We start from the raw sequence: 10,840 nt of genomic DNA, 5'->3' as shown, positions 1-10,840 counted from the left end.
CTGGTCTGAATCGATTGAATAAATCCAATGTTCATTAGACTGCGGGGGAGGCCAATTAAGAGAAAATTATTGTGTTGATATAACAGCCTGGCAAACGTGCATTAGATACACAGCTACTGTACATGCGCGCGCTATATCGTTGCTGTCGTGCAGAAGCCGCACAGTATCTCCATATCACAACGTTGTGTGTTTTTGCTGCCTTTGTGTTTAACACTGTAGTATGAAGAAGAAGGGCATTCATTTACCAAAACAATACCGTAACAAGTCACAACTGAACTGTCACTTGTTTAATCATGTGAGCTGATCGCATGTACATTATGCCATGTCAATGCAATCGTGCTGTAACATTGCATGGAAATTCCTCACTTCTTCTATCATGCCAAGTCCAAAATTTCCAAATAAGAAGAAACTAGAAAAAGTGCCCTTCTGGGCACAGGTCTCCACCAGGAGGATATGAGTGTGTGTGATGTTTGGCAAAATGTTTAGGAGTAATATAAACATGTTTTTTTGTTTGTTTGTTTGTTTGTTTCTTGCAACAATTTTCTTCATTTTGTTGAGGAAATGCAGAGCCAGATCACTAATAGCATCTCTGAGGATAGAATTCTGGATGAGCAGGACATGTGCAGCATTTTGTACAAAACGGGCTACTCCTGAAAACTTTGGAAGGCAATCTTAGCTAATCAGTGTAGAATCTGAGAAATCCAACAGGCTCGTCTTGATCACGACTACAGAGATCATGTGTACTGATTTCCGTGAGATTTGGATGAAATCTGTGCGACTAACATAAACAATGTGTTTTGCAGAAATCGGCCTCATGGTGGCGCTATAACCGGCAGATGTGGAGGGATGCAGGGAAAATGTTTTTCCATGGCCTCTAGGGTGTGCGCATACATAAGTTGTATACAGATCGATGCAGTTATAGGTAAAAACAGGAATTGGCATGTTATAGCGCCACCGTGAGGCTGATTTGGGGGGGAAAATAGTGGCATGTCGTCCTCGGCCTAGAGGAAATGTGTGTGTATAATTTCATGGAAATTGGACACTGTGTTTGACAGAAATGTGTTTTGCCTATATCGGCCTCATGGTGGCGCTATAACAGGCCGTTGAGGAATATTTGGGGCAGAGGTTCGTCGTTGGCATCCAGGCAGTGTGTGTGCACAGTTTGGCGTGGATTGGGCCAACGGAGATTAGCTGATAACGGACAGACGGAAGGACGGACGGACGGACACACGGACGGAGTGCAAAACATACTCTCTCCCCATGCCTTCGGCCTGGTGGAGACAATGAACTACAACATTGAGTTCAAACAATCCTAGACTTTTTATTTTTTTAAAGAAACACTTTTCTTCTTTGGTCGGTGAAGAAAGATGTCCATGCAGCCAGTGGGACGTTACAGTGGAGATTAGTTGCCAGCCTCCAGCACAAACAAAGGGGAGTTATTTTTCACCTTGAGCTCCAGGTATTGAAATGCAGTGAATTCTGGGACAGGGGCCTGGCCAGAGATTAGTGAGCACAAAAGACCCTTTGTTACATTTAATTACAATTATTGTTCAAAAACAGCAGGGAGAGCAGCTGTTCCAAGTTTTAAAGTTCCGGACTGATGAAGGAACATGATAGAGTTGTTGACAAAAACATTAAGTTACAGTTGACCCCCAAACCAGAGTTCATGTGAAGTATTATGTTTTCACATGTTTTCATAATGTGTGCCTATGATTCATTCTATAATTCATGTGTTGCTAAATCAAATCCACCATTATTCTCATTTGTTGAGTAAATTCAAAGCATACATTATTTTCTCCAAACAATGTTTTGAGTTGACAGTGTGGGCAACAAAGTATTATGCACACCTCTGAGGCTCTGAGACGGGTGCGTAGGCAGCGCTCAATGTATTCAGAAAAAATGCACATAAAGTGCACAAAGATCTGCAAACCGTCGAAACTTGCAATATGAACACTTTATTTGGGCAACATTTGGGTCAAAGACCTTCTTTAGGCATCTGACCTGAAATGTTGCCTAAATAAAGTGTTCATATTGCAAGTGCAGACGGTGGTCTTTGTGCACTTTATGTGCATTTTTTCTGAATGAGTTGACAGTGTCGAAATTTACAAACTTCAAAAAACTTTGAAGCTTGATATTGTAGAATAGAGGGTATGCGCGTGACATCATCATCAAACCCGGAAGTTATGCAGGAATGCCTACTGAGTGGCAAAAACTACTTTCTGGCCTTGATAGCCCATGCATCCACACAGAAAAGTCCTATCTGATTGCATTAAACAACGTTAAACAATGTTAAACTCACTTTGCCTGTTGCTTTGCCACTCGATTTGCCACTCGATGTGCCATTCACTCTATTGAAATGTGTACAGAAACTCCCCTTTTAGTTTGAGGGCTTTTTGGAGCCTCTATTTGATTGTCACAGCCAGGGAAGAGCAACAAGAAACACGGAGAGACAGACAGGTGGTGTCTATCTTGTCTATCACCGCATGGTGATAGACAAGATTCATATTGTACATATTTGAGTAAATACTCAGACAGTTGTTGTCATACAGACTAAAAGACTAGTTAGTAGTGTTGCTTCAACGCTGTCTGAGTCAACTGCTATAAGGAGGATGCAACATGAGGACACTTTACATGTGGCAGGGTCACACTGACCAGCTACTGGACACTTTATCTGTGGCAGGGTCACACTGACCAGCTACTGGACACTTTATCTGTGGCAGGGTCACACTGACCAGCTACTGGACACTTTATATGTGGCAGGGTCACACTGACCAGCTACTGGACACTTTATCTGTGGCAGGGTCACACTGACCAGCTACTGGACACTTTATCTGTGGCAGGGTCACACTGACCAGCTACTGGACACTTTATCTGTGGCAGGGTCACACTGACCAGCTACTGGACACTTTATATGTGGCAGGGTCACACTGACCAGCTACTGGACACTTTATCTGTGGCAGGGTCACACTGACCAGCTACTGGACACTTTACATGTGGCAGGGTCACACTGAGCATTTTAGTCGACTAAAATCTCATGATATTTAATCGACTAAAACTAGACTAACACTACAACATTCCAGGTGACTAAACTGTGTCTAAAACTAAGTGCAAACTATTCAAGGGATTATGACAAACTAAAATCAAATCTTGCTGTCAAAATCAACACTGGTGAAGAACACTGGACATATTAGGACAGCATGCTGGATGCAGGATGCTCATAGGATTAGAGCACCTTGTGTTTGGTAGGTAAGAATAGATTTGATTCCGTCTGCATGGATAAGGGTATGAGGGTACTGGGTATAAGCTGCCTGAAACTCATCGAAGGAGCTGTTTGCCGCCTGCTACGCGCTTGCTCAGTGGCCTTGTGGTTAGAGTGTCCGCCCTGAGACTGGGAGGTTGGGGTTCAATCCCCGGCCGGGTCATACCAAAGACTCTAAAAATGGGACCCAGTGCCTCCCTGCTGGACACTTAGCATCAAGGGTTGGATTGGGGGTAAGTCCCTGTGACATACTAGCGTCATGTCCAGGGGGTGTACTTGTACATCAAGCTGCCTCACTCACGCTACAGAAACAGGAGATAGGCTCCTGCCCTATGGGCCTCATGGCTCGGCAAGGCTACTTTTCTCTTCTACGCGCTTGCTAGATTAGACGTGAGGGGTCCTTGACATGAACCACTGGTTTAAGCTGATAACCAAATGTTCACATTTACGAGAGCGTTCCTGCACTGTCCTGGCTGAACTAGCGCATACTTATCGACGATGGGAGTGTTGGAAAGTAACTAAGTTCTGTACTTAAGTACAATTTTGAGGTATTTGTACTTTACTTTAGTATTTCCAATTTCCAATACTTTTACTCCACTATATCTCGGATTCCAAATATTGTACTTTTATTGTATTGTTATTGTACTTTTACTCCACATCTCTACTCATTTTAAAACATGTGAGTATACTTTTCCGACCACTGGTACTTCTGGACGACGGTGCTACTTACAGGTGTCAGACTTGAGCAGGCTGTTGGTGCTCCTGAAGTACTGGGGGTTCTCTATGACAGGGATCTTGGTCATGCCAATGATGACGGCGTCCGGGCCCATCTCTGAGGAGGACGGCGTGTTGCTGCCATTGGACACGTGGTGAAGAGGAGACGCAGAGTCGTCGTCGTTGCTGATCACAGAGGACCCTGCGAGACGAGATAAGGGGGCAGAAGAGGTTAAACAAAACACTCAGTTAGTTCCTTGAGTGTTTTTGAGTGGTGCAGCCACTCCAATGACCAGCAAAGTGTGTCTATGTATGTCCCTATGTCCGTTTAGGGTACCAACAGGGGACAAAGTGTCCCTGTTGAGCTTCACACTGTGCACAGGTGCATGATGGGAAGCTGAGTTTTTTGGGAAGCTGAAAGTGGAAAGAGAGCCGATAACCAATAGTCAGACAACCAATAGTCAGACAACCAATAGTCAGACAGCCAATAGTCCGACAGCCACTAGTCAGACAATCAATAGTCAGACAACCTATAGTCAGACAACCAATAGTCAGACAACCAATAGTCCGACAACCAATAGTCCGACAACCTATAGTCAGACAATCAATAGTCAGACAACCTATAGTCAGACAATCAATAGTCAGACAACCTATAGTCAGACAATCAATAGTCAGACAACCTATAGTCAGACAACCAATAGTCAGACAGCCAATAGTCCGACAACCAATTGTCAGACAACCAATAAACAGACAACCAATAGTCAGACACCCCAACAGCACCACTCAGTTCAGACGGGTCTGATTTTTTGTGTGTTTTTCTGTAAAAAGCTAAGTAAGGAACCCTTTTTACCCTTTTTATAGTTGTCTGGAAAAAGCTAAGAAAGGGAACCCTTTTTACTCTTTTTACAGTTGTAGCAAAGCTGTAAATAAGAGACCTTTTGGTTGTACCGCCTGTGGCAAAAGCTTGGAAATATCTAAGACACACAGAAGAAAACCCTTTACCTGTACTTCTTGTGGTAAAAGCGCTCAAACTTTCTTTCTTTAACTGCCTTGATCTCCCCCCTCTCTCTTCTTCCTTTTCTTTGTTTTTCTTTAAAAGATTGCATGATGGGAACTACACATAAAAATGAATTTGACACACTTTTTACCTGTTAAACTGTGATGTGACATTAAAGCCGATTCTGACTGTTTCTGGGTGAGTTGGTTGGTTTTGGGGATTGGAATATAGTTGCTGTCAGGCAGAAACCTTGTATCTCCAATGTTTCATTTGAACTTTTTATGTTTTTTTGTGACTGAATGCCTTACTCAAGGCTTAAAGCTAAAAAAATCCCAAGACTGAAAAAGATTTTTTGCAAATCTGCACTGATCTCATTAAATGACCCCTATGAAATCCTCAGGACTGAAATCAGTCCCCAGGATTGAGAACTTTAAGCCCTGCTTACTTCATCATACAAGAGCCTTCGGTTGCTCAATTATATTTCTAAACGTGGTGTAAGTGATATTTATTTGTTAAAATAATTGTTAAATAGCTCTAAATTGCCATAGTAATTATTGCTAGTGTTTGGTCAGTAACAGGTGTCTCCCAAATCCCAAATCTCCAGCTCTCAACAGCTAGAACATACCTGCATGCTAATTTAATCCAATCCGTACAGAGAACCCATGCAGGATACAGGATAAACAAGTGAAATTGGAAGTGATAAAACAAAAAAATTACATCCCACCTGAAAATGTATTTTCTGTTCACCAAAGAGCTGGAGAGACGGGGAGGCCGATAATGAAAAAACACTATAGCAATGAATATAGAGCCTTTTTACAATATACTTTTAGTTTGAACAAAACAAACATCACTATAACTTGGGAAGGATAGAGAGAAGCTATTAACTGCACATAATACAAAAAAAAAGAGAGACTAACACCACCATCTATTCCTGCAGACCCGCACATGCAACACACTTACTTGCTTACTACACGCACGCACGCACGCACGCACGCACGCACGCACGCACACACACACACACACACACACACACACACACACACACACACACACACACACACACACACACACACAAATGTCACACACACTTAGCTCCAGTTGTTGTTATTTTATTTTTGTTGGTCAGGCTATAAAAAAGCATGGTTTTAATGATGAAGTAATGCGCGGACAGAGATGAAAGTGTGCTTCTGCCAAGCTGGAAGCTGACTCAAATAATTAACCACACGATGTACACTTGTACAGTACTTTGTTGTACATCAAGGCGAAAGCATTGATGATGCATTGTGAGCTTTTATAGCAGGGGTGCCCAAGATGTAGATTGCGATCTACCAGTAGTTCACAAAGGCTGTGCACTGCAGGTAGACCACATGACATACCCCTAAAAATATATAATTAAAAAAACAAAAAACTCTTTTTGGCATCTGCCACTTGATGGGTTAAATTCCATCCAGTCCGGAGAAACACCACAAAGATAATTTACCAGCTTATGTTCCAGTTCCAATTTTGTTGGAAATTGGTCATTTTCTTTTTTTTCCTATCACTTCCGATTTCACTTGTGCACCTGTCCTATATGAGTACTGTACTGTGTTATGTTCATGCATTTGTCTGAATTAATCAGTGACTCAATGAACCATGAAAGGCTCGTTCGTTGTGTCCTGAGGTCAAGGAATGCATTAAAAAAATCTGACAGATGAGCTGAGCAATAAATTGTCTGGTTTTGGTTATAAGGTTGTGCGTACTGTATATGGTGTCTTTCCTGGTCTTAAAGGCTGCATTACAGTAAAGTGACTGACTTATGTTCTAATCTAGCTGAGTGAAATTAATACCTTTAGCTTTAGTTACAAAGCTCACATAGCTTACTACATAGTGGAAAATGTTTTTAATTTTCTCCATTTGTAATTCCAAGAGTGTAAATGGACCCACACAAAGGTCCATTTGGTTATATTTGTGCACTCTCAAGCTGTGTTCACACTAACCATCCATTAAACCCTATGAGAAATTACCCCCCAAAAAAGCAACCACATAGCAAGCTCTTATATCAAAGCGCTTACTCTGACCGAGCAGAGCACTTTTAAAAAGTTTAGAATAGGTTAACTTTTTTGAGAAGATGCTCAATATTTATTGTGGAGTTGTATTTCTCAAAGGCAGACATATTAATATGTGGCTGATTCACTAGCGTCAGCCAACTGCTCCAGATGGAGCTCCAAGCAGTGGTGCCCACCAGGAGAGAGCTGACAGCTGGGGAGGAGAAACACATACACCGTCTCCACACCATAGCGCAAAACTTTCTTAAGCTGCGCACTTCTTAAGCTGCGCGCAGCTTAAATTCTGAGTTTTTAGACAGCTGGTGGATGGAAAAGAAGCTCCACCTCCGCGGACTTTTTGGGCGGAGGAGAGCGTTTCCGGGAATCTGGCCGTCGCGCAAGTATTCGGCGGAGGTGGAGCTTAATTTCCATCCACCAGCTGTCTAAAAACTCAAGCTTTAAGCAGCGCGCAGCCGAGAACGTGCGCAGCTCTTTTGACCGTGTGGCAGCACCTATACAGTTGCTGTCCATCTGCCAGCTTGTCCACAACAGTGATTCTCAACCTGTGGGCTCTGAGGGTATTGCAGGTGGACCCCCAAATAAAAAAGGTCACGGTATTATTATTTTTCATAGTGATACCAATAATCATAGGCTACTACCGGTATGTTCTGTTGATAAGTAATCGACGGGTTGACCACGAACGCTTTTGAGATTTTCAAGTGTACGTATGCATCCAGAAAAGGTTGAAAAGTATGTGATACTGTACATTTTAGGTGATGAATATGAAATGCAGATGCTTATTAATTTTGATTAATTTGACATCTACACGTAGCCTATAGTTGTCAATATTCAGTACGTTCCATAGTGATATTGAAGTCAAGTTTCTGTAATTTATGTACGACTACAGTAACATAGTACCTACATAGTAGAGTTCTTATTTATTGGTATTATCAAAAAGAAAACTTTTTATTTCATTGCTTTAAAGAAACAATACTATGACCTGCAATTTTTGGGGGGCCCACTTGCAATATCCTCATGACCCACCAGTGGGCCCCGGACCACAGGTTGAGGATGGCTGCTGTGCAGTACACCTTGTGTCACACAAGTCCAAACGGTTGCCGGTATTGCCTTAACTGTCTGTTATGGCAACGGGTGGGAACTGTTATTTGTTCATAATTGAATGAGTGAATAACAGTTAGGAATCCTTTTTTCATGGTGTTGTCAGTCACACCTGGATGAATCTGTTGCTAATTTTCTCCGGTTCAGGCTGGGTGCCAAAACTAACATGGCATCTGGCTCTCTGAGACACACAGTCCGTGATGAGAGGCAGATATATCAACGCATAGTACACACACACACACACACACACACACACACACACACACACACACACACACACACACACACACACATTAGATGAAGGTTTTTTTACCGGTCCTTTCCCAAAGCCTAAAATGCATGTGTATGTACCAGCGTGCAGGCTTGCGTACAGTGCGTGTGTGCGTGCATGCATTGGTATGTGTGGGTGTGGGTGGGTGTAAGTATGTTCTGTATCTTTGGTATCCTGATATTAAAATGTCCTCAAAAGGTTTGACAGATGGGAGGAAGTCTTGTCAGTTCTCTGAAAACGGTTATGGAGCTTTAAAAATGATCCTGATGACAAGACAAGGCAGGGCACCAACACATTAACACATAGTCACACGCAGGTTACCACACAGTTGATTTCATTTAAAGTGTACAAATTGTTATATTTGTACACCCTCAGTCTTACATTTACATGGAGGATTTCACTGCAGATGCTTTGTAGTTTTATTCATGCATGGTCGTACAAGTGAAGGGTCCTTGTGCAATTATAGGGAACTATAATTGGGTCTTTGTTTGAATATTGTGTGTGTGTGTGTGTGTGTGTGTGTGTGTGTGTGTGTGTGTGTGTGTGTGTGTGTGTGTGTGTGTGTGTGTGTGTGTGTGTGTGTGTGTGTGTGTGTGTGTGTGTGTGTGTGTGCGCGTGGGTGTGTATATGGTATTTCATTAGCCCTTCAAATCAATAACAGACACTCACAGACAAGTTGGAGCACAGACTGTCTCCAAAGAAATAAAAAACACACACATATACAGTACACATGTAGAGTACAGAAACAGTCTCAAGATCTCATAGCAGCTGTGCTAAATGGAAATACACAATTATGCACTACCACACACACACACACACACACACACACACACACACACACACACACACACACGCGCACACACACACACACACACACATATGCGCACGCCGGCGCACATCACATCACATTTATCTTAAGACCTCTCCAGGACACTTGAGAGTAGGAAACGTTGTGAGTGGAAACACTGTATTATGAGTTGAGATTGATTTCCCACGAGCAGAGCAGAGCAGAGTACAGCAGAGCATAGTAAAGTAGATTAGAGCATAGCCTCCTTATTTTAGCAGGAGACTCCTGAATGTTTACCCTGTCTCCTTCTTGGCTCCTGAATTGTAATGCATCCGGAATTTCTCAACCCAACACAGACTCTATGGCAAAAGTGAGCATGCACATATACATTTATGTTACACCCAACTGATATGCAGCCAGGGCCGTTAATGTATAATGTTTGTTGGCTTTCACATTCAAATCACCAAGCGTGACTGTGATTGTTTTTTGTTGGAACTTGGAAGGTCTCCCTCTCTCTCTCTCTCTCTCTCTCTCTCTCTCTCTCTCTCTCTCTCTCTCTCTCTCTCTTTCGCTCTAGTCAATGAGAGAGGTGGAATGTGTGTACACAGGCTGTTACACTGTTACTGTCGCTTTATGTATTATGATTACTGAATATATTCCATTCCCACATACAGTATACACATTACACTCCATGTGATAGTGATACATTCTAATTGCATGGCTCTTGAGATGGCTCTTTAATGGCTTCAGTCATTTTTTTGACACTGTAATGTCGACAGGTATGAGTATAAGTAGAGCGGCTCGCTCTCTTGCTGTTGATTCTGTGGTGGCGAGAATTCTTTCTTTTCTCTTTCTTTTATTTCATTTTTTCCCCCCAATATTCTTTACATTTTTATTCCAACAATGCCAATTCCCTGTGTATCCTAGTCTCCCAGTGGTCCTGGGGGAGAGCAGACAAAAGCCTTTTTCCCCCAATTATTTTTTCCCAATATTTCCAAATTCATTATGACAATTCCCAGTTGAACACGACAATTACGCGACTCTGATACACGTAACATGTATCGTTTCACCTGACAGTGAGGTATTCCTCTTGGCAGCCTGCTGAACAGGTGCCCTCACCAACTATAGGAGACAAGCCGGATGCACCACAAAGGGTTCAAACCCATAGGGCCCTATTAGTTGTTGTTTTTTTTAGTGTGTCCCTGGCTGTGTTTGTCTCTGTGTCTGTCCGTCCGAGTACGGAAATGGCACCACTCAGTTCAGACGGGTCTGATTTTTTTTTTTACTATTTAAAAAAAAAAACGATCTTCACGCTCTCAGCGTGTCGATGTAGATCGACTATTTGAACTATTTTAAAATGATTTTCAAAATAGTAAAAGCTGCCTAAAAAGTTTAGGAATAAGGGGTAAGATAGGCCCAGTCTCCTTGGTGGAAGGCAGGAATTTTATCCGTGTCTGAGTCTCACCCAAGTGCGGAAAAGTGTGTTGGTTATAATAACACTGGTTCAGGTTCATATACATCACTTCCTATCCATCTGCTCTTATATCAGGCTCTAGTGGTACTGACAGGTCTTCAGAGGAATAGAAGTGGACAAAGAGATTCTGTTGAGCTTTACATGTGTGTGTGTGTGTACATGTGTGTGTGTGTGTGTGCGTGCGTGCGTGCGTGC

At 42.4% G+C, this 10,840-nt stretch overlaps 1 protein-coding gene across 1 annotated transcript in view; it reads right to left on the bottom strand.

Moving 5' to 3' along the window:
- The window catches only part of LOC306934369 (BDNF/NT-3 growth factors receptor-like), a gene marked incomplete at both ends in the record, with an annotated part of 54,872 nt that overhangs the window by 39,729 nt on the left and 4,303 nt on the right, over positions 1–10,840 (bottom strand). The window contains one exon of the mRNA XM_079516938.1: positions 3,990–4,175. Within this exon, the coding sequence (XP_079373064.1) occupies positions 3,990–4,175 (186 nt within the window). The remainder of the gene's footprint in view (positions 1–3,989; positions 4,176–10,840) is intronic.

This window comes from Electrona antarctica, assembly GCF_951216825.1.
Source record: "Electrona antarctica genome assembly, chromosome: 12".
Taxonomy (NCBI): domain Eukaryota; kingdom Metazoa; phylum Chordata; class Actinopteri; order Myctophiformes; family Myctophidae; genus Electrona; species Electrona antarctica.
The sequence above is the reverse complement of the archived record's forward strand: the minus strand, read 5'-3'. Positions and strand labels throughout refer to the sequence as shown.